The sequence below is a fragment of the Barbus barbus genome (genome assembly GCF_936440315.1).
Source record: "Barbus barbus genome assembly, chromosome: 1".
Taxonomy (NCBI): domain Eukaryota; kingdom Metazoa; phylum Chordata; class Actinopteri; order Cypriniformes; family Cyprinidae; genus Barbus; species Barbus barbus.
Window position 1 is genome coordinate 18,520,010 of NC_136729.1, and position 25,071 is coordinate 18,545,080.

A 25,071-nucleotide genomic window follows, 5' to 3' on the forward strand; every position below is an offset into this window, starting at 1 on the left:
ACTTTGTGCTCCCTGATCAATGTGGCACTAAAAACATGGACGAGGGGCATGGGATATAAAAAAAAAAGATGGAACTCCACATAGAAGCCATGAGAATCTCCAGTGGCTTTGGCTTCTAATGGAATGTTTACTTCCTGGAGAATTCTAGACTGTCCAGTTCTTCCATAGTTTGGCGTTCACGTTGTAATATGCAGCAGAGAATCTGAACAGCCTCAACAGTATCTAAGGGTGCTTGAAATTCATAACTGATCGCAAGTCATGTAGTTAGAACCCAGGCAAAGTCCATTTCAATTCTACACACAAGATGTGATATGTGTAGCTAATCTATATCACAATTTACTTCTATCAGCACCCATAAAAAAAGTATATGTGCTTACTTCTGTAAAGAACACTTTAGACATTTGTCGATCTCCCTAGTTCTTGACATGTAAAACACATGAAGTCAAACTATTCAAATACCTAAACATCATTTGAATGTTATATCCAGGGTTGCGTTGGCCTCTCTTCTTCCAGTGGTTCATCTGAGAGCAGTATTTTTTTTATCCTGAAGACATTAGTAACAGTGCAGTTTATCTTAAAAAGTCTTTCCATTTTACCACGTCAACTGTGATTAAAATAAAAATACTCTGATCAGGAAACATAGAACCAAAAAATTCCTACGTGAATACAAGGACACCATCAAAACATCTTTACAAGCATAATTCATACAACAATGTCATCTGTCAACTGGCATGAGGTACTGACATATCAAAACAGAAATTCATTAACATAGTGAAGCCAGGATCTCACAAACAAGAGGCTATGTTTCAATATGTGAAAATAACCACAACGACAATAACAACATTGTTATTTTGAGGTAGAACATTGACTTCAACATTTGGAAGTGCTATATGTTGGATTTTTTTCTTATGCTTCAATGAGCAGGAGAGCGGCAGTCCTTGAAATCTGAGGTAGAGCAGCACCTTTTTCTCTTTTGACTGAACGCTTGATGTGTATAAAAACAGAACAGACAGCAATATGCAGATCTCAAAGACTTCCTACAAGACATTAATTCCAGCTGAGGTAGGTTTTTTGTTGCAAAAAAAAGGTTCACATAGCCGAGTCTAAAGTCTTCATGAAGGCTAAAACCTACTTAAAAAAACTAAACAAAATATTGATAATCAGTGAAACAAAAAGTCCTGAGAATAATTTGAAATCCCTGGAAGAAGGTCTTGGTCTCTGATGGATGGGTTTGTGAAATCATTGGTAGGTTAAAAGGAGGCAGAAAGTCGAATATATGTTTTAGTAGGAAAAATACTTCTCTGTTGTGCAGACGAAGCCAAATCAAATCAATTATAGATACTAGTGACTGGAGACTTTCCCTGTATGCTGCCAGCTGTAACTGCAAGAGTGTATTTGTTCACCTACCAATGAGAAATAATAGATGTCCATCGCAGAACATCACCTACCATGAGGCCACAGGGACCCCCTGGCATTACAGTCCAGTGATTCCCACAAAGGGAACTTAACTTACGAATAATATATTTTTTGCACGATAAAAAAAAACAGAACTAAAATAGATGAATACTTCAGTTGACCTGAGTTGGACAGGAGTCTGAGTAGAGGATATCCTTGGCCTTCATTTCTTCATCAGTCTTCATCCTGTTGGCCCTCTGCTGGATGCTGCCGTAACTGTACCTCACACTCCTCCACCAGACTGAAGTTATCAAGGGGAAGTGTGGACCTCTGGGTTTCATTCAACGGACAAGAGACCAAAGAGCTCTCAATCTGAAAAGAAACACACACAAATACATGGTAAAAAAAAACACATTACCAAACATTACAGTACTTTTCAGTTATTGTGAGGTCAAGAAATATCATCAGAGCTCATAGGGTTATGGTTTTACTTTTGGCTCGTTTCCACTGAGCGGTACGGTTTGGTTCATTGCGGTACGCAATTATGTCCGTTTCCATTGCCAGAAGTTGTGAATGGTACCAAAATAGCGAACCGTACTATAACACTTTTTTGGTACCCTTTCGTTGGGGTACCTAGCACAGCAAAGGGTACCAAAAGGGTGGAGCTAAACTCTCTGCAGAAGTTGATTGGTTTACAAGAATCTTCACTTGTGCATGATACAAGAGGATAAAGCTTCTCCTTCACTCGTTCTGCTCTTCTGTGTTCTGCTTATTACATCAGAGTGCGCAAACACACACACACAAAAATATAACAGTGTATTTTATATTTTCACACAGACAATAACCGTCTCTCAATAGGTGTTCTTATGTGAAACATCATTGCCCAAAAACCCGCGTAATTTTCAAAATATTACTGTTATTCTGTCATGAAATGTAGTTTTAAGAGTTTTTCAGGCGAGAATGTAGTTGTTTAAAACTCAAATCTGTGGTTTATTTATAAAGATATAGCGCCAATTTGAAAATTTGCTATGTTGATTTTGGAGCTCCAGGCGATCACCGGGCGCTCAGTGCTCATGTATCCGCCTCGAGCAGCCTTACTAGACAACAATAGTATTAGTCCGAGCTAGTCCTTCTGACATTTGCCACTGGCTCTGATGTCTCTGTAGTGATAAAACGAGAATCAATTTGGTTTGTGTATATTTAACAGGCATTTATGGTCTCATGAATCTATTATTTGTTCCTGGTCGTATCGTTTTGACTGAGCACAAAGTTTAACTTTATATTTATTTTGAACTTTTCCGTAGTAACTTAAGCCGAGAACACACGACACAATTGTGAGGCCGATTATGAATGGAATTTATTACTGGCAGCTGATCGTGCCCAGTCGGACCGGGTCTGTTCCAGTTGGGCTCAGTCGCTGTTTGCAGTCGGCAGAAAAATCACATAGTGTGTGGTGTCTAAAGATTATAATCTTAGAATCCAAGAACCAGTCGTTTTCACAAAGATTTTTTTAAACATGTTCAATATTTGCGACCGACACTTGCGATTGTATGTGGTTATGCAGTGATGTGTTCACTGTCAAACATCATTCATTTTGTAATTTTGTAAAAAAAAAAAAATCTTGATTACAAGAAAAAAATGTGATTGTTCTTGTTGTGATTTATTTCTTGTCTTTCTTTTAATTCATAAGTTAACACTGCAAATTAAATGTGTTTTTTTTTGCAGTCGATGAAAGTAGCCTAGCCTAAATTATGTCAGTGATTTCTCTCATTTTAAAGAATATGAAGAATTCTTTTATTTCCATCTGCAGTCCAATAAAAGTTTTTTTCTTAACTTTTAACTTCTTAAATTTTGTTACGAAGATTTTTAAAACAACTTAACAAATATGCTAGGCTAACACATTTTCTTCATAACCAATATAGGAACAACGAATAGCCTATTTCTTCTATTCTTCAAAACAAAGTTTTCATTAAAAAAATCATTAAAAATCCATATGACGAAATTAAATAATTATATATTAATTATATATAATAGTTGTGTGTCAAATGGATGAGGAAATCATTGCCATGAATTTATTAGCCTAAGTAGCCTAATGTTTTATTTCATTCTAACCTCTGGAAAAGTAGCCTACTGTTTTTACTTAGAACCAATTTATTTTAATCCCTGATTTTAGACACACATTAAATAATTAACATGTTGCTTGACTAAATATTTAAAAATAGCACTAGAGATGTTATAATTAAGGGAACTGAAAAGACAAATGCGTCTACTCAAACAATAATTCCAAAAAGAAAGAGGCATCGGACTTATAATGCAAAACATATTCAAGACACATTGCTATGGCGTTTATTTGGAAAACCAACATAGCAGGAAAGTTAATGTTTTCTGTTATATTAAGCACAAACTTAGAAAAGTCAAACAAACCTTAACGTCTCAATAGGAAAAAGCACCGGTGTATTCCGCAGTGTTGTCTGTGGAGGGGCGGGAAAGCGGGTAGACGCTGAGATTTTTGTGGGTGCTTTTTTTTTATTCGGCAGAATTTGTCCAATCGTGACCTGCAGTCGTTAAGTGTGTTGTGTAGCAGACAGACTCAGTCATTAGGTTTGTGCTCCTCTCTGACTGTCAAAGACTAGAATCTGGTCCGGTCGATGGTAACGGTCTTTAAGTGTTTTGAGGTCAGTCTTCGAATGCTTCCGCTAGTTGTGCAGTGTGTCCCCAGCTTTACAGCACTGACTTTGTAGCAAACGTTTGACTGTGAATTGTTTGCTTTTGTCTTTATTTCCTCTTATATAAGCCTCTTATACTTTGTACTTATACTTTTATAATGGCTATTATTGTTCATTAAACTGACATAATTGACATAAAAGAGGCAGAGTTGTGCTTATTGTCGCGCTTTATTGCCGATCGCTACTTTCCGGCATACACCACGCCTATCAAGTAAAGGGTACTGTTGGCAGTGGAAACGCAAGCCTGATCAGGGTTACCCGTAACGAATCGTACAGTACTGAACTGTACTGTACCGTACTGCTCAGTGGAAATGAGGCTTTTGATCCCTTTCAGTACTCTCAGCCAAATGCATCTTTTTCCATTCCACTTTTACATGCACTCATAAGTTGTTCTCCGAGAAGAACTATAAACATGCAATCCAGATATCTATAAATGTATGCATTTCCCCCAAGGCTCACTGTGTGGGTGGTGTCAGGTGGATGGGAGAAGTGGGATGGTCCTGAGAAGAGTCTCTCCATCTCGTTGGAGTCGGTGCAGCTCTTTGCAATGTGGGTTCCTCCATTCCCATCTGAGCTGAAACTGTGGGGGCCGTTGAGGGCCAGAGCCCCCTGCGAGGAAGAGGAGGATTCGAGCACGACTCCTGCTGCTGGGTTACGGCCCGCCTGTCGGGTGGCCTGCACAGTTTTACACATCATCAACCTGCAAGGAAAAAAAAACACTTAACTCTGTCTCCAAAGAAACATTTTGGCCTTTATTTAAAGTAAAACGTTTTTCCGCCCATGCTCACTGCGACTGCATTCACTATAAAATGATACCACACATAGTCAGCATTGATTCCTCACCTGCCCCTGTAGCTAAACATGAGGAAAAGGATGCAGAAAATGATGCAAGTGACTCCAATATGGATGCCGATGATGATGCCTGTGGTGGAGCTTTTATTCTGTTCATCTTTTACACAGTTGCAAGGGGTATTTAGCACTGCAGGAACAGAGAACACACAAATACAGTCAGTGTGAGTGAGTTATTATGCTTGCATGTGTAGGAGTGAACCTGTGTGTTTGCTCAGGCACCTGATTTCTCCACTGCCTCCTTGAGCGACACAAAGCGCAGGGTGGCATTGCCCTCTCCATGTTGATTAAAAGCCAGAATTTTAATTTCATACACAAAAGAGGGGTCTGTCGAAAAAGAGGAAAAAAGGGTTTTGGAATACTCAAAAAAAAAAAAAAATTGTAATTGTATTAATATGTATTAATATATGCGTTAATAATATATTAATCTGTTAACTTGGCTATAAAGCATAACAGGATAAATGTTTAATAATTTTTAAAGGGGTGGTTGACTGGGTTTTTTCTAGGCTTGATTGTATTTATAGGGTGCAGTCAAACATGTGTTCATGCTTCGTTTTTTTAAAAACATTATTTTTCACATAATTTACCTTTATTCTACACCGCTCTGCACTGTAAAAAAAAGAAAAAAAAAGAAAAGAAAAAGTTGAGCCGAATTATTTCCTGGTTTTATGAAGCCCCTCCCTCAGAAATATGCGATGGGCTCAGATTGGTTAGCTGGTTAGTGTGTTGTGATTGGCTAAACCGCCTCTAGTGCATGTCTAAATGTCCCGCCCCTCAGCTCAGCAGCATGTGCTCCGGTTGGATTGTAAACAATGGCATAGTCTATATTGCTTATCAGTTTGAGCCAGATTGAGACACAGAGAATATTAGTGAAGAGGATCGCGCAGAACCTGTGCAAGCATGGCACTTAATAGTATGTTTTTTTGTTTACTGTTGGCTCATACTTTTAGATACGCTGTTATTTGTAAGTGCTACTGCTTCTGTTAGCTTTTAATATAAGGTTTAATGCTGCCTTCATGTGCTATCGTAAATTTTCTATTTCCCACTTGTGAAGTTGTGATTACGAGCTTGTCCCCTCCACCATGTTTAAAGTTTATGACCCGCCCAACTCGGAAACTCGGGTATCAAAATTATTTCTGAATTTCGACTTAATACGACTTGAGAGGCCGTTCACATCCAATTTCTGATTAGGAAACTCGTATTTACGATAATTCTGATAGCACGTGAAGGCAGCATAATTTTGATACCAGTTTACGAGTTGGGCGGGTCAAAAACATGGTGGAGGGGACAACCATTAGTACTGTCAATGCTGTTCTCACAACAACTACATCCATTTGTCTTGTCGCTAAAGTAGTGTATTTATAGGCTAGATGTGAACAATCATTTGAAGCACATTTTAAATTTTATAAGCTGTGAAATAAGCATGTATTTGACCGAAATTCCAGAATTGCAGTTTATATGATTGTCAACCAATGGGACGCTACATTTTCTCACCTCAGCTGTGGTATTCAAGGTGGAGAAAGAGCTGGTTATTCACTCCCCCCACCGACAATCCCTGCCAGATTTGAGATTTGAACCCACGACCTTTGGGTTACAAGTCCGACTCTCTAACCATTAGGCTTCCCCCAACACCACTGGCAGCGGTGGGATACGACAAGCTCGTAATCACGACTTCATAAGTGGGAAATAGGAAATTTCCGATAGCACGTGAAGGCAGCATTATTTCCGAATTGCCCAGTAGTAAATAAGACTTGAGAGGCCGTTCATGTCCAATTTCCGATTAGGAAACTCGTATTTACGATAATTGACCTATCGGTAAGCCCCGCCCCCCCCTTAGTTACTGTTGCTCCCTCAGACAAACAAACGGAGTTGCTCACTGTCTTGTGCTGCGTTCAACTCGTAACCCGTGTCTTTCCAACCTTCTACCCGTGAAAGTGCACTGAAACGGCAGTCAAACCTGTGACTTCCCACCCGTGAACTCGTACTAGATCGATGTACTCCCAAGTTCTGTGCTCTGACGTCACATATCCCGCCAAACAACAATGGCAGCCCCTACGGGTGTATTTCCAAATATACAAATAACGTAAAATAAAAAATGTATAACATATATAAATGTCTCTTACCAGTCGTTTTTGAAGGCATTAAACTGTCAGAATTTTAAAAGACGATATTTCTGTTTGCATTGAACTTTCAGTGCTCTGACTTTGCAGATATTGTTTATGCTCAAACAGCAACATTACACACTAACTAACGTTAAAAAAGTGAAATCGCAGTCAACCACCCCTTTAATAATGTTTATTGTTTAATAATAATAATAATAATAATAATAATAATAATAAATTAGTATTATTACTACTATAAAAATAATAAAAACAAACAACAACTAAAAATGTATTAATTATATGCCTATATCAGGCTAAATGTTAAACAGCAGCAGCAACAACAAAAACAACAATAAATCAATATTGGGTCTTGATAAGACAGGCATAAAATTTATTAAATTCTATGTAACTAGAATTCATTAATGATTCACTGCATTGAACGCAACAAAAGTACACAAGAACATGTCATAAGAATTTTTTCATTGTGTTATTTAGACAGAAATTCATTCTGCTCATATTTTTAATGAATAAAGTCCACTATGGCCAGACTCACCCAGCTGAGTGATGTTGTACTGGGTCACATTACGTGGGAAGGTAAGGGGTCCGGTGAAGATGGGGACGGGGACCTTACGGTAGTAGAGACTGAATCCTTCCTGCAGGCCCATCTTAATGGAGGGCTCCCATGTGGCCTGAACCACCGTCGAATTAATCACCTTCATGAACAAGGCTGGTGGAGCAGGGACTGTAGGCATTGCAAACACAAAGGATCAGACGGAATGCATTTCATCAGCAAAAGAAAAAAAAACAACAGGTGGGAACTTTACCCTGAACAACCTTGAATTAAAGACTATGCTGTGCCAAAAACTGCTCTGGGGGAAATGCTTTGTTGTTAAGAAGTTTCAAGAGAGAGAATGTGTTTTTCCAGTTAATTACTGCCGGCACAATTAACAACTTAAAATAAATGGCAATTATACAATTATGCATAGAAAAAGCCTGTGTTTGCATGATTGTTATGTTTTTATACCTTCTCCCAGAGTGCTCTCCACAGCCGTCTCAGAGGCTTTGCTGGCTCCGCGGGACGTGTAAGCCTTCACATAGAAGCTGTAGCTGGTGGAAGGCTCCAGATCTCCGATTACCTGCTGCAGGGTCATTTTACTCACAGCCTCCTGGTACTCCATCTCCACTGGGTCTGATGGGGAAGTGTGAAGGTTGAAAGAAGGAAAGAGAGAAACCACGAGAGACCATCGTTTAGAGGTTTGATTTCATTTGGACTAAATCGGCAATTTTAAAATGTGTTTTAAAATGTCACATAAATACTTCAGGGTTACAAGATTTTGTAGCTCAGCTTCGTCAGGCATGTATGCATGTCAATCAGACTACAATTGGCCTTGGCTCTCTTGACATTCATTTAATCCTTTAAACATTAGATTGCACATTGTGTCATGTATACTATGACAGAGAGATGAAGACTGTTGCCTAACTACGCAAAAAACAGCTTTAGCTCGATTATAAGGGCATACATAAACGTGTCTTTTTCTGTCATGCTTCACTGACAGAAAAAAGCTGTCATTTGCTATCGACTCTAAATCTCAATGATTTCCACAATGAGAGAGCTTGAGTGAAAACTGAATAAAATATGTATTTCATAACATTTGTGGAAATCTTACACTTTAAATAAAGTACTGATTTACTGAGGAGCATTTTACATTCAATGTTGAAGAAAAGCTGAGTAAATTAGATTTGATTTGATTTTGTATGCTTGCGTGTGTTTAGGTTCATAAGCAGTTTTCCTACCAGCAGTCTTGCGGATATGCAACACGTATCCAATTATGTCCTGAGTGTTTTGGATGGGCTCGTTCCAGGACACCTGAATGGAGGTTGGAGAAAGAACTTCTGCACGTACGCCCGTGGGCACACCTGGCAACCCGTCAGCCCACAGCACAGTCAGACGGGCACTGGCCTGTGTGGAGCCAGCACTGTTCTCTGCAATACACTGATATATGGCCTCATCATCCTGGGTTACTCCATAGATCGTCAGAGTACTAGAAGAGGAGATGAGAGAGACTTTTAACCTGAGCAGGAAAAATTTAATGTCAGAAAGCAGGGATACACAATATATCGGTACAACATCAGTTATCAGCTGATAGAGATATAGATATAGATATATATATATATATATATATACACACATATACACATATATACACATACACACACACACACACACACACACACACACACACACACAGGGGGGATATATCATTATGAAATAAAGGTTTTTCTCTAATACACATTGGCCACAATTAACGGCACCCTTTTATTCAGTACTTTTTGAAACCTCCATTTGCCAGTTTAACAGATGAGGTTAGAGAACACCTGACAAGAGATCAGAGACCATTCTTTCATCCAGAATCACTCCAGATCCTTCAGATTCACAGCTCCATGACGGTGCTTCTTCTCTTCAGTTCATCTCACTCATTTTCTACAGGGTTCAGGTCAGAGGACTGGAATGGCCATAGCAGAAGCTTGGTTTTGTGCTCAGTGACCCATTTTTGTGTTGTTTTTGAGGTTTGTGTTTGGATTATTGTCTGGTTGGAAGATCCAAACATGGCCCATTATAAGATTTCTAACAGAGTCAGTCACTTGTTGATTTTTTATCTGTTGGTATTTGATAGAATCCATGATGCCATGCATCTAAACAAGATGTCCAGGACCTCCAGCAGAAATATAGGCCCACAACATCAAAAATACAGCAGTATATTTCATTGTACACATGGGGTACTTTTTATCCCTGTGTTCACCAAACCCATCTTGAGTGTTTGCTGCTAAAAAGCTCATTTTTTAGTTTCATCTGACCATAGAAGCCAGTCCCATTTGAAGTTCCAGTCGTGTCTGATAACTGAATATGCTGGACTTTGTTTTTGGATGAGCTAGGAGAATTTTCCTTGAAACCCTCTCAAACAACATGTGGTGATGTAGGTGCTGTTTTACAATCTTTTTTGGTCCCACTTTATATTAAGTGTCCCTAATACCTGTGTACTTACGTAGTAACTATATGTGGACGTAGTATGTAATCACAGTGCAAGTACATATTGACAGATAGTATATATAGCTGTAATATTTCTGTAACTACACACATGTAACAACACTCAGAATGGTATTTGAAAGTACAAATGTGTCACAGGACATTGATAACACTTTTTTCACTTCACCAAGTAATCGTGCAACAAGAATGATATAACTACATTTTGCAACAACATGTATAAGAGTAATTGGAACAATTTTATCCAGGGGGTGGAGAGGAGTAGGTTTAGGGATATGTAAAGTGGGAGGAGTTGGATCTCGAGTTGGTGGAGTTGATGCACCACAATAATACCAGTGTACTTACATGGTAACTCCTCAGGAACTGTGCACTTAATATAGAGTGTAACCTCCTGGACACCAACCACAATTTATACAGTATGTAAAGCCTAACTTACTGGCCGCTGCGGTGTAACAGAGTAATTACATGGTAAATCCATAGGAATTGTCTACTTAATATAAAGTGTAACACTTTCTTTACCAAAAACTGCTGTTAATCCTGTTACACATTTGTACTGTCATGACCAAAAAGTGTTGTTACCAATGTCCTGTCTCACACATACCATTCTGAGTGTTGTTACGTGTGTTACATTAGAGCTGTAGATACTATGTACCAATATGTACTTGCACTGTGGTTACATACTACATACACATCTAGTTACTACACAAGTACACAGGTATTAAGGACACAACATAAAGTGGGACCCTTTAGCCACTCAAACTCTCCTTCACACCATGCATTAGAACGATATAGACACACGTCCTCTTCCAGGCAGTTTCGTAACATTTTGTTGATTGGAAATTTTTAATTATTGCCCTGATCGTGGAAATGGGAATTTTCTCTGCTCTAGCTCTTTTCTTAAAGCCACTTCACTAATTTGTGAAGCTCAATTAACTTTTGCTGCACATCAAAAATATATTCTTTGGCTTTTCTCATTGTGATTGATGATTAAGGGAATTTGGGCTTTGTTTTCCCTCCTATTTATATTTCTGTGAAACAGGAAACCACGGCTGGATAATTTCATGTTCATAATCACCTTGGAGTGCTCAAAATTGTGAATATGAATGGGAATATACTTCAGAGATATTTACTCATAAGAATTTCTAGGGGTGCCAATAATTGTGTCCCCCCAATAATTGTGTCAACAACGTGTATTTGAGAAAAACATTTATTTCATAATGATATTTTCCCCCCCATTTTAAATTCTTATTCTCCAATGAAAGGTCAGATTTTTGTGAATTTTTAAAATAAAAGATCAAAATGATTAACAATGCAAATGAATTTTCGCACCCTTCTTTGATCATATTTACCATATAATAATTTAGTCTTTAATTTATTTTTAATTATTCAGACAGTATACGGTAAAATAATTCCTAGCAGAAAGTCCCACATAATAGTTCTCACTCATGTGCACTGACATGAGTGTCTAACCTTATTCCCAGTGCAAATGATGTAACTGGCATGAATAAAGCAGAGGCTACAAACAAACCATATGCATCCACCATCTCTGGGTGCTCATTAACATGAAGCAACCCCAACCATCTGTCAAACTCCTCCCTCCTGAATGCTCCTCTTCACTTTCTATTCTTGCTCACTAGTCCTTATTTTTCCACTCTCACTCTTTCAGTGTTGTTGTTTTTTTTTTTTTTACACCTTCTCCTTTGCGCTCCCCTTCATTGCTGGGGGATACGGTGGTGGTGGAGCATTATTAGTGCTGAATATATAATCAGGTGTTTTTTTCTTCCATAATCCCGAGGCCCTGGGAAAAAAAATGAATTTTTACCACTTAAAGGGCCAGGATATGGAAATGAGAGTCCTCAGCCTACTGCGACTCTTCTTTTTCAAAGCTCCACCTTCTTTTTTATGATATATTTGCATGCGGTTTGTGTTCTCGGACAAATGGTAAGGGTGTTATGATATTGCTGGGATATTATTCAGAGTGGACATTCTTTACATTTTACATTCTAGTTAGTCTCAGAGATTATGGTCCTTTCTTTTATATTCTTCATGTCTCACCACCAGCCTGAAGCAGCCTGCCACATCTTTATGTCTTGTACATGTACAACCCTGTACAGGTTACCGAGGTCAGTTTTGCTCAGTGAGGTGCAGCTGTCTGAATTCTGAATCGTCTGAATTGGCGATGTCTAGTGGTGCCATCTGAATGTGGTAAGAAGTCACTTTCTCTCAGTTTGATGGGATGCGTCTTCACCCAAACAGTGAAATCCATCACAATCTTAGAAAACAACTAAAGAGACCTCTTTAACTAGGCTTTTGTTCCAAGGGCTTACTCTGCACTTACACTACTGCTCAGTTTCTTATGGAAATTTGATATGGTAGTGCTGCTTATTAGCATATAACATTCTCCCTTGAATTAATCCCTTCTGCTTGTATTATTATCTATTGTAAATTGCTTTTGGATAAAAAAAAAAATCTGCAAAATGAATAAATGTAAATGCTAATTAGGGAAGACAGAGAACACTTTCCTTTGCCAAATTGCATCTCTGAACCACATCTTTGGGTGCTACCATGTGCACCAGCTTGAAAGGCTTGCATATTATGTGTTAATGTATGGAGTGTTTAAACTACCTATAAAGCATGCTAAACAGAGCTCTGATGCAAGAATCTATTGAATCTCGATGTGAATGAACAGGGATGGTTGGCAGTTTCAGACCACATCCACTTGTTTTGTGAAATCCCCACACACAAATAAAGCTGCCAATAAAAATGCAGCTGTTTTTGAAATTCCAAACCAGCCTGACATGCCTTCACAATATACCCACCAACCTTGGACTCTATGGACCGTCAGGCAAGTTTCATAATGCCATCCTAGCTCTCTGAGGAACAGTGCAACACATATTAGTCTCCATACAATCATCTAAGCAGCACAGTCAGTGTCAGTTAGGCTCACTAAGTTCCAAAACACACACTACCTTTTTGACTCCAATTGTCCACAACAATATTCAAAGGCCCCATGACTTTAAGTTGTTTGTGATTCACTGCATAATGATTAAGGATAAACATTTAAAAAAAATCTTTTTTACTAACAATTTCTACCTGATTAATATTCAGCTTGGCATAACTTGAAACGTGCATATTCATCATAAAAATACTCATGGAGTTACAGAATAAGTTTTTATTTTTATTTTTTTTTATTAAAATGGGAACCCTAGTCCTTCAAAAAATGGTTGTTGAAGGGATAAATTATTAATGCTTGTTTATTTAATAGCTGTTTTGTCTTATTTTAAATCATTAAAGGGGTCATATGATGCGATTTCAAGTTTTCCTTTCTCTTTGGAGTGTTACAAGCTGTTCGTGCATAGATAAGATCTCTGAAGTCTCAAAACCAAAGAGATATTCTTTATAAAAGTTAAGACTTGTCCACGTCCACCTAAAACAGCTCATCCAAACACACCCCCACATGTCTACGTCACGGTGTGGGGAGATTTTCATAACACCACCCAAATGTGAACGCAATGAAAGAGGGCGTGATTTTTATTCTCGCTGAAGTATTGTTGCTGCCGCCGGCGCCATGTCCTGGAGACACTGTGTTTCATTGTGAAAGCGAAACTACTTTGTTTGGGCTTCCAAAAGAGGACACAACTAGAAATCAGTGGTTAAGTTGTATTTACAACACTGTTCAAGAACAGTTCAATCCAAATATTCAGATGTGTGGAGCGCATTTATGGAGGATTATTTCCTGAACCTGGCAGGAGAGTCTCCTACAATGCTGGCTTTCACAAAGGCTGTTTTTATAAAGTGGGGCAATTCCAACTTTGCAAGGACAGTCTAACGCTTCTGACTCGCAGCCTGTAAGTACGTTTCTGCTACTGACGATTCAAACGCGAGTTTTGAGCAGTGTAAAGTAGTGCTGTTGTTTGTCGTTTCTCCGATCACAAATGCAGACATGGTAATGTTTTTTGAGTGGTTGCACCGGGAAACGTCATCACTATACGGTGAGGGGTGTAACATTTCCGTCACACGCTTGAGGTATTCGGCCAATCACGACGCACTGGATAGCTGGCCAATCAGAGCACGCCTCAAAAACGGCGCGTTCCAGAAAGGCGGGGCATAGAGGAGCAACAATAATGTACAGTATGTGGAAATAATGTGTTTTTTAACTTTAAACCACATAAACACATTGCATTACACCAAATACACAAAATAATGTTCTTTTTAGCAACATCATATGACCCCTTTAAAGTTACCTTGGCAGTTTCCTGAGGCCGACACAGACGTAAGCAACACAAACATGATTTTATGCATTCAGAAATGTGTCGCAGCACATTTTGAAAGCAAATAGGGTCAATTTGAGTTCATGTTTACCAAATCAACTCAATTTAGAAGAACATATTTGACTCTCCATCTGCAACCGATGCCAGTAATTGTTTGTTATGGCCAATAAATTGCAGATATTAAAATGTTATACTATTTAGAAAAATACAAATTAAACGCACGTAAAACTAAAATCAGCTGTTTTAAACATGCAAAAGGTTAATTTAGTAATTGCAACATTATAATGCACAGTAGGAAAAAAATTGGACAATCAGTTTAATATTTACAAAAGATTACAATAAACTACAATTGTTATTGTTTTTAAAGATTTACTTCATGTGAGCACAAAATAATGGCAAAGGTATTTTAAATGCAAAAATAGAGGATCATGTGGAATTAAATATCCAATACTGGCTGATACCAATACATTTGAAAAACATTATTGTGCATTCCGACTTGCAATTTATCTGCTTACTACAAAAGTTCTTTGTTGTTGTTTGAAGAGGAAAAGCACACAGTGTGCTGAGACCACCTGCACCCTCTCTATCTGTCTATACATTCCAGCCTCTCCTCAGATTGACAGAGAGCATCCTGAGACAGGAGTGCTGCTATTCAGCACACTGAGAGAATGTTTGCACAGTCGTCACAGAGCAGTGCCTCTTGAATGGGGTGGTCATCCTTATTCACAAGCCTCTAGAGGAGAGAGAGAGAGAGATGGAAAGACGAGAAGGGGGTGGGAAAGGGGAGTGTTAGGTAGGGGAGAGGCATATGAAGCAGGGGTGCTGAAACCCTGGTGGAAATGACTGATTACAGGAGAGGTCAGAGGTCAAGGCCAGAGCTCGCTCCATTGTGCATGGGCTGGAGAGAGGGTAATGACCAAGAAGCGCATAATGGAATTTAAAAAGGGGCAAACCGAGGGAAAGAAAGGGGTCCCACTTTATATTAGGTGGCCTTAACTATGTACATTTATATTAATAATTTGATACAATGCACTTGTGTACATACATGTTTTTACATTGTACTTATATTTTTTTAAAAATACCTATATGTAGTTACATCTGTAATTAATTTCTGTAATTACATTTATAATTACACTGTTGACCCATCCCTTTCACCTTAACCCCCCCATACCACCAAACCTGTCCCTAACCTTACCCGTATCCCACCTCAATAGCAGCAAAAGTGATTTGCAATACAATATGACCACAATAAGTACATTGTACTTATTTTTGATGTAAGTGCATAGTAGTTAAGACCACATAATATAAAGTGTGACCAAGAAAGGGAAGAAATGAGTGTATTGTTTTTGTCTGCTCAACTGGAAGACATGGTGAACATTGTCAAGATAGTTCTTTCGAATGATAAGGATAAAAAAAATCTTTAAAAGGATTTCTTTTTTTTTTAAATTAGAAGACAGTAGAATTTGCACAGAAATGTAGACAGAAAATAGGCCACAATCAAATCTGCATACATTAACATGTGCATTTCCCAATGCACTGTGTTTCCGAGTCCATGGTCATTTTATATTTCAGCAAAGAAAAAAAAACATGCTGGACCAAACTTGAAACCAAGGCAAAAAAAGCCCCTCAGTTAATGAAGCCCCTCTTTGAAGTACCAAAGCACAAGATTACCGGTATCAAACACAAACTCTGCTATAATATAAATTCGCACATGCATGTATGCGCAGTATGTGAAATGCAAACATAATATATTACCACCTTCAAAGTCCTTCTAAGAGCTGGCCGGTGCTGTGTGATTTGACTGCGGGTCACTGTGGCATTTTGATTACTGCTGTAATAGTGTTTTATGTTTATGGAGCAGGCAGTGACCCCACCCTCTGCTCCTGCAGCTACTGAACCGCATGACCTCTACTGACCTGCCTGCAGCACTCTAACACATGTCTGCAAACCTGCACGGATACAGAGAGCACACTCACGTTTGATTCAGTTTTAAATAATGCCATAATATTATGAAATCAGAATCTTGTTAAGATTCGGTTCAATTAGATTACATTATTTTGGTGTCATTTAGGGATACACCGATATATTGCAACTGAAATGCTGATACTGACAAATAGTTGTTATGGCCAGTGACAAATAAATAGCTGATTATAAAACTAAAGCACACTAAAAACACAAACACACTCATTCTTGTTCACAAATACTCTGCTATTTTTAAATGTGCACAGCAAATGATTCCAACACACTCTTACAAGTGCTCTCCAAACGTTAGTGTCCTAGATTATAGCAAAAGCCATCTAAACCTTAAAATAGTTAGAAAATTGTAATAAAAGAAAAATAAAAGAGAAAAATAAGCTGATACTGATAAATAAATTAATAACTGATTTGGTGCTGATATGCTGTATATTGTGCACTTAACATCCTTCATAATTATTTGATCTAACAGACACAAATGTAACTTAATGAACAATTTGCATGTTGGACACTGCATATTGAGACTATATTATAAGTGATATAGTTCAATAATTATATTTTGTATAAGAAATAAATAAAATAAATATACTGGAATTTCTATTATGGATGCAACAATATAAAATTTCATGTTATGGCCAATAATTGATAACTGGCTAATGTTAAAATTTGTTACTGCCTAAAAAAAACAAAAAAAACCTGTGAAAACTAAAATCACTTTAAATTCTATAAGTTAATTTAGGCATGACAATGTTATAGTATAATGAACAGTATGTGTATGACCAAAAGCAGACACATGCATAAATGTACACATACAGTACACGAGAAAAGCAATGATTAAAAAATTAAAAGGTACATGTAAATGTCTGTTTGTCTCAGTAGAGAGCATGAAAATGTAGAAAAGAGAGGTGAGGGCAAAAGGACAAGGTAGTGAGTTTGCACGTCAAGTGTGTATGTTTACATGTCATTGTAAGCATATGACACGTTTGGGGAGGCTGCCTATATATGGATTAGTGTGTGCCCAAGCAAGTTTGTTAAATGTATAATCGATTGTCTCTCTGAACCTCTTGACGGTCAGCATCTCCCAGTCTGTCTGTGAGGAATTCTGCATTGCCTGAGAGAATCCCCCAACCCACCTAGATAAACACACAACTTCCATTATATAGGCTGCTTAACATTCTATTGTTTCCACTGTGACCAAAAAAATAAAAAATTAAATGCTGCTAAGTATCAGAGATGACATACGCACAAGAGCTGACAATAAAACACCATTAAGGTGAATTGTGTAATTGTTTTCGATACGCTCTCTTATCCCAGTTTAATGTGCAGAGCAACAGTTGCATAGATTCATTCAGGAGAGGTCTGTTATTACTTTTCAGATTTATGATATTCCAACGGTGGATGATGAAACAAGCAAAATAATCCCACTGAGAGTCATTTAGTGAAGAAGCAACGGAACCATATGTAGGAATATTTCTGTAGCTCATACAGCAGTGCCAGCAACACCAAGATCATGGGTTCGATTCCCAGGGCATGAACTTATAAAATAAATACTTTCAATGTAAGAGACGATAACTTCAAGGACGATAAATGTAACAATAGCTTGCTATAAATGTAAAGTTTTAATAATCGTTGAGATTCTATGTGAACAAAGACTTTCTAACCACAGCTATAATGAAACTATATTTCTCCCCAGCTGATGAATGATAAAAGCACTGATGGCCAAACAGAATGCATCCAAATTTAAAGAGCTTTAGCGTTTAGTGGCAGATGACAAAATTATGTTTTGTCATTTTGTGTGCATGTTTAATATGTTTATAATAAGTGTACAAAATTATAGTCTGTTGGTGTGTGGATGCTAATATATTAATTTTTATAATTATCATTCTTGGTGCGAACGGGGCTTTAGAATCACTCTTAAACCTTATGAAACTACACAACATGAGCAACACTCACATAATTATTATTACTTCTTTTTAAAATGAGTTTTGCAGTTCAGTTTGGTGATGCAAAAAAATACACACACTAAAATGTAAAAAATCCTTTAAATATACACAGAATTGATGTCATGTGTCGACACATATGGGCCAGCAACATGTACGAGGAACGGACTCACTCTCTGCTCACATCTCCACTTTATGAGTCTATTAGCTAATGGTGCTACTCATAGTATTCTATAGACTCATAGATTCCAACTAATCCACTCCTGCACGCTTTCTCTGCCTACCTGCTTCTTTTCACTCCAGTCAGGCCATGCCTGTCTCAGCCTTCTTGTCTTTCCCAATTGATTTCCTCTAGCAATGAAAAGTATCACTCTATCTTTGCTGTTATAAATTTTAACCTCGATGAAATTGACTTTCTCTCACATCGTAAACATGCTCTTTAACCACAACAAAATCCAAGCCAATAAAACATTTAGAATGACAGACAAGGAATCACGTTTCATTCCCAAAGACATGATCATAACCAAAGCAGCAGAGGGAAAAAATACTAACAAAGAAAACAGAAAGCCGTGTCTTTCATAGCAGACACAACACGTCCTAGATCAGAAGAATGCAGCACAATGTGTCCTGCTGACCTCGACAAGTGGCGTCCTAACATGGTTGTCATAACATGGTAGCTAGAAAAGGACAACCAGCTACTTAAAAATGTCCTTCAATGACACAAACAGCCACGGCCTTCACTAAAGCCTTCTGTAAGGTGACTCCACATGTAATAAATTATATTGTGCAAATGAGCAACTCTGGAATCGATGGATGGCAGCGTACAGCTATGCAAGCAAAACTAATTTAGTTTACACTATTCCTGATTATACATTAGCTTAACACATTCCTTATACAACATGGAAACAGATCTTGGAAAAATATTAAAGCTATATTACATCATGGCTTTTTCAGTGTTGTTATTGTAAACTAAAACTAGAGCTCAGGAATTGAAATAAAGCTGAAATAAATAGACAAAAGCACAATAAAATTACTAAAACAAAAAAAGAGAACAAAAATAAAAATAAAGAAAACCAATTCAAAATCAGTGTTATTATTTTAAACTAAAACTAGAACTCAGGAACTGAAATAAAGCTGAAATAAAATAAATTATAAATAGATGAAAAAATAATAATAATTAAATTACAAATGCTGCCTTAGCAACTCACTGAAATAGGCTGGAAGTTGACCAAAATAACAAATAATAAGACAAAAGTACAACAAATAAATAAAAGAAACCCATTCAAAATATTAATAAATATCAATAATATAAATATATTAATATAAATAACACTGGCCTTTTCCAGCTCACCTGTTGTTGTTCCTGAGTTTGACATGGCCATCGGGCTCTAAGATTTGTCCATTTTTCAGCCAGGTGATCTGTGGGACCGGCTCACCCTGGGCCAGACAAGTGAAGATGGCAGTGGTGCCCACCGGGCGAGCAATAGACTGAGGGGGCTGCACAAACTCTGCAGGGGCTATAGAAAAATACAGAGGAAGAGTAAGCAAGAGATAATGAGAACTCCATTACTGGCAATACAAAACAAGAGATCATTAAATAAAAAGGCTTGAAATTTCTGAAACCTCCATAAAACTGTCTCCTTATATTCACTAGGTGACTATAGTAATGTTCCCATTTTCACCCAGTTCCATTTCCATATGTCACGTATGCTATTAATGACAACAGAAGTATTTGAAGAAAACCACCGCGCACACAATGCCGAGAGAGGGAGGGAGATTGTCTACATGGCTTTGGCTTTATCACATTTATAATGAATGTATTGTGACAGCAAGGGGTGGTAACAGGAATAAACTTAGAGAAAGCATCAGATTAACTCGATTAGAGTAGGGCAAAAACAGATTTTACAGGGCCAGGAGAGGAAACTGACAATCCATAAATGACACAGTGTGAAAATTAAAACTGATTAAGCGCTGCGGAACAGATGTGGGGGGCTTGGAAGGGATACTTGGACCGCACACCTCTTTGAGCCCCCCAGAGCCTTCTGCTGCCCTCCTCCTCATTCACTGTGGTAATGCTGCCAACTGACACGGACTGCATCTAATCCAATAGTCATTTACTGCTTAATTAGGACACATTTAATCTGAGAAAATTTGAAATTGCTGACTGATTAGCAACCGTTTGCTCATTTGTATCCGTTTTAATTTCCATCACACCTTTCATATTCGTTCAGGGTGCAATGGCTTTAATTATTAAAGTCCTTTAATCGGCAAGTGTTGATCTTGCTCTCAGTCTCTCCCCTTTATTTTCCATGTTACCAGCTTCTCTCAATAAATAAATGATAAGAGAGGTTCTAACTGCTCTCAGAGATCCGTCCAGTGCATTTCACAGCCCTGCAAATTAGTGCTCTCTTTTTTCTTCTCTTATCCCTGAGTGCACGAGAGAGAGAGAGAGAGAGAGAGAGAGAGAATGGGGGAAGGGTTGAGGAAGAGAGCATTGATGTACCACTGTGATATATCATCTGAGACATCTCTTCCTTCTTTTCTTATCTCCCCTTTTCTCTCATTTAGTTCTCTCCTGGGATTTCATTTTTTCCTTCTTAGTACCAATTTTTTACATTATATTTTTTAAACACCTCTTACTCTCTCTCCCTCTACCTCTTTAAGGTAAAAGATGTGTATTACAGTGAGTAAAAGGCTGCTACACCATCTGGCTACTAAGATCATATCAATTCTCAGCTACACCTACAGCGCTGCTCCCGCTTTCATGGTTTACAGCCGCTGAGATTCAGTCGCTAATGTCAAAGGAATTTCCAGTATGATCATTTGGATGTTGTATGCATTGTTACTCAGGAGTAATTAACTACAAGTAGTGATGCTACTAAATTAATGTTTTTTTTCAGTAGTTTTTCAGTAGTAATTCAATTTTTAGTACAGTGTAGTTAAACTAAAAACTTAAACAAGAATATGAAATGTTGCTCTGGCAACTAACCGAAATAAACTGAAATTACTAGCACTAAAAATAAAATAAAGCTAAATAGAAATGTACCTATTAAAAAAACTAATAAAATTACAAAAAGCACAACAACATTTAAAAGTTATAAAAAGTTTGCAGTCTTGGGATGTTTGTTTCAAAGAAAGAGTCACCTTGCACAACTAGGCGTCCCTGAGCAGTTCTGCGCACGCGGGTTCCTGGCTTGTTGGCCGCACAGACGTAAACGCCAGAATGTTGAACTCTGACATCAGAGATCATCAGGTTTCCTGTTCCTAGAACCTGGATACCCTCAACTCCTATTGGCTGGCCATCTGAAAGAGAGTTGAAGGCATAGTGTTGACAAAGACAGACAAAAGACAAGAGAAAGGGGTCATAAAGATAATTTCAACGAGAATTGAAGAGATCAGTAGAGGGAATAAAAAAAATAGAATCACATGATTATCCAGCCATAAAATCATTTCCTGCCCCAGAGGAACTAAAATAAATTTAACAGGACAACAGAAGCATGTGATGAGCCTTAGAATTTAACAGCACCAGTTAAATGTGACTAATTATGGAGCACAAAGCACCATCCGTCGTTCTGCCTTGGGGAGAGGAAAATCTTAAGAGAAAGGAAGAGTCAGAGAGAATGAGAGAGAAAAAACACCACCTCTCATATATAAAACGTGTACAGAGATAAAGTGAGGGGCTTTGGACACACGAAACGACCTATGAATGCCAGTGACGCAGGATATACCATGTTACCATGGATCTCTCCCATACATGTGTCGAACACACACTTCTGCATGAGCACTGAATCACATCAGCTACTATAAACCGTATCAGTCTAGATCATCTCACTCACTACAGCTGCAATTGGACATTCAGTGAGGAAAACTGCTAATAAAAATTAACAATCCCACTAATTACATCTTCCATTCATATTACAGGCCTCTCAGGTTTCTCATTCTGTTTTGTTAACGTGCCTATCAAAATGACATTACAGACACCGTGTTAGATATTGCTGCAGAGTGCAGTTCACATATCCCCAGATCTAACTGACTGGCATCTGTTGTATTTTACACAAACATTTCCACTGTTCAGTCAGCAGCTGTTTGAAGCTTCTCAATCCAGTTTCACACAGTTAATGATATATATTCTTCTGTCTTTAAAGATTTTTTAGTCTTTAATGAGTTATGTTCAAGTTTCATGTTCAATTAAATATCACAGAGACACTGACATAAGTGTGTTTGTGTGTGTGTGTGTGTGTGTGTGCCTAACAGACCCTAGTCAGAGTAGCAACATATTTCTTTTTTGACAGGAATGAGGCTGTGAGAGAGAAGTAAATATACAGTGTGTTTCACGGATTGCACAGTTATAGCCTTTAACAACATGCTAACTGATCTGCTGATGAAATATCTTCTAAAAACAAAAACTCGATGAAAATGGTTTCGAAAGTTTTGAAATGATCTCTATACAGGGCATGTCAAATTGTAAAAATTGTCTATTCTTAAAGTGGTTAAGATGGATTTGGAACATGATAGACTGTTTCTGCAGGTCTTCCAGGTCAAAACCAGGCCCGCCACTCAAAAAAACAAATTAAACATTTGATGTCTTTAATAACCAGTTTAAACAGCTAGTCTTGCGTCCTTTCAAAATGCGGGAATATCAAGACTAAAAAATGGGTCAAATTAAATATTCTAGTCAGCAAAAATACCTACAGAAATTTTGGAAAAAAAAAAAAAATCCTTAAAAAATGTTTAGATTAAGAAAGGAAGAGGCTGCAGCAGTTATACTAAACCTGATAACAAATCTGCAGCCAATGCACATTTTTGGATTGTTGTTGCTTTGTGTTAATATCAATGGGTCTCATTCACTAAACATGCGTACGCACGTGTTGTGAATTAGGCGGAAAGTTTTCGTGAGAAGTTCAAATGTGCGTATAAATATGAAAAACGTACGCAATTATTAGTGAATGAGACCCATTGTCTGTCATTATTCTTACTACTTCTTAGATGCTATCACTGGCTAATCTATTACTCATTGACAAGCCAGGCCTTTCGCCCCATAATGTGTGCGCATACAGGTAGGTGTGAATCAGCTTGGATGTATGCATTTGAGCGAACTGAACTCAGGAAAAGCCCTTGCTCCTAAAAATGATGACATAAATGCAGAATGGCATTAATCACTAACTGTTGGAGATCTATCACATTCATTACTAAGCTTAGCCATGATTTGCTCTCGTTGTAATCAAATCCAGCAAAATCCCATTGTGTTAGCAGTTAATTCCAGCAACATTGCAGAAGGTAATATCCACAATCTAATTAGCAGCCGTTACAAGAAGAGACCATCATTTACATTCTTAATGGGAGAATCACATTAGGTAATAGCTGGGAGAAAAGAAAGAGTTGAGAATGGATTATTATACAAGTGTGGGAGTCACCGTGAAATCTTGTTTGAGAGAGAGCGGTTGGTATGAGTCGGAGAGTAAATGTAAGTAGGATATGTTAACCTTAAAATACATAAATCTGGTTTGAACTGGTTGCAAAGACAAAATGGCTCAAGATGGGATGATTCAGAAGGAAAAAATATGTTTTCCTTATTTTAATGCAGGGACACAAACACACACACACACACAAACACACACACACATAAATGAAGATATAAACATGTTCCAACACAAAAACGACATCAATCACTCTAACACCACCTCAGAAAGTAAAGATGAGACACTCTTTTTATCTCCATTAATCCTTATCAGGATAAGACAGACAGATGTGGCAAAGAGCGTTCAATGATCAAAATTTGCAGAAACTATTTTCAAGTGTGTGGCTTCAGAATTCTGAGCACGCTTAAAAATAATGAGCTATTTTTCACACAGAAACCAATCTCACTGTACAGTATCAGCCAATTTAATCTGTGAAATCCATGTCTTAGCAGGAAGGATGACAGAGTTTCTTCCACCATTCCAAACCATTTGGCTTCAGTAGATTGGAGTGTAAATTACTTTTAATACAACAGCCAGCTTTTTTTTTTTTAAATATGGTCATATAATCAAAAAATTGAATTGTATGGATCTTTCGAACTAAACAAGATTGATGTTCAAAGGTTTGGGGTTCGTAAGATTTCTGTGATGTTGTTGAAAGAAGCCTCTTATGCTCACCAAGGCTGAATTTATTTAATCAAAAATATGGTAAAAACAGTAATACTGTTAAATATTATTACAATTTAAAACATACATCTCTTACTTCAAATTTATATTTGAAAATACAATTTATTCCTGTAATGTAAAAAAAATGAAAGCTGAATTTTCAGCAGCCATTACACCAGTATTCAGTGTTACATGATCATTCAGAAATCAGTTTAATGTGGTGCTCAAGTAACATCTGTTATTATTATGATTATTGAAAACAGTTGTGTTGCTTCATATTGTTGTGAAAAACATGATACACATCCACATATTAATGGGGATTCCCTCTTGAAATCATGATGACTGACATTGTGATAATTATAACGGATTGACAAAATATGGTTCTATGTATGGTTCCATTCTATGTACTATTTCGAAGCCATTCAAACTTATCCATCCATCCAGTCAATTTAAAAATAAAAAAAATTGAGTGGCTCTTAAAGTTTGAAAACCATTGCTCTAACAGAAATGTACTCTCCCCAGTCCACCAAGACAATTTTTTACCCATAAATAAATTCTCTCATCATTTACTCCCCACATGCCGTTCCACACCTGCATGACTTTCTTTCCTCTGCTGAACATAAAAGAATATATTCTGAACAGGGAGTGT

The 25,071-nt window shown here is 37.6% G+C and overlaps 1 protein-coding gene across 1 annotated transcript in view; it reads right to left on the reverse strand.

Annotated features, from left to right (window-relative positions):
- Positions 1-1,629: 1,629 nt before the first annotated feature.
- The window catches only part of LOC306883137 (immunoglobulin superfamily DCC subclass member 3-like), a gene marked incomplete at both ends in the record, with an annotated part of 76,614 nt that continues 53,172 nt past the window's right edge, over positions 1,630-25,071 (reverse strand). Inside the window, 9 exons of the mRNA XM_079438245.1 lie at positions 1,630-1,767; positions 4,581-4,821; positions 4,965-5,100; positions 5,193-5,297; positions 7,626-7,814; positions 8,097-8,261; positions 8,867-9,114; positions 19,652-19,817; positions 21,445-21,603. Coding sequence (XP_079294371.1) covers positions 1,630-1,767; positions 4,581-4,821; positions 4,965-5,100; positions 5,193-5,297; positions 7,626-7,814; positions 8,097-8,261; positions 8,867-9,114; positions 19,652-19,817; positions 21,445-21,603 — 1,547 coding nt within the window. The remainder of the gene's footprint in view (positions 1,768-4,580; positions 4,822-4,964; positions 5,101-5,192; positions 5,298-7,625; positions 7,815-8,096; positions 8,262-8,866; positions 9,115-19,651; positions 19,818-21,444; positions 21,604-25,071) is intronic.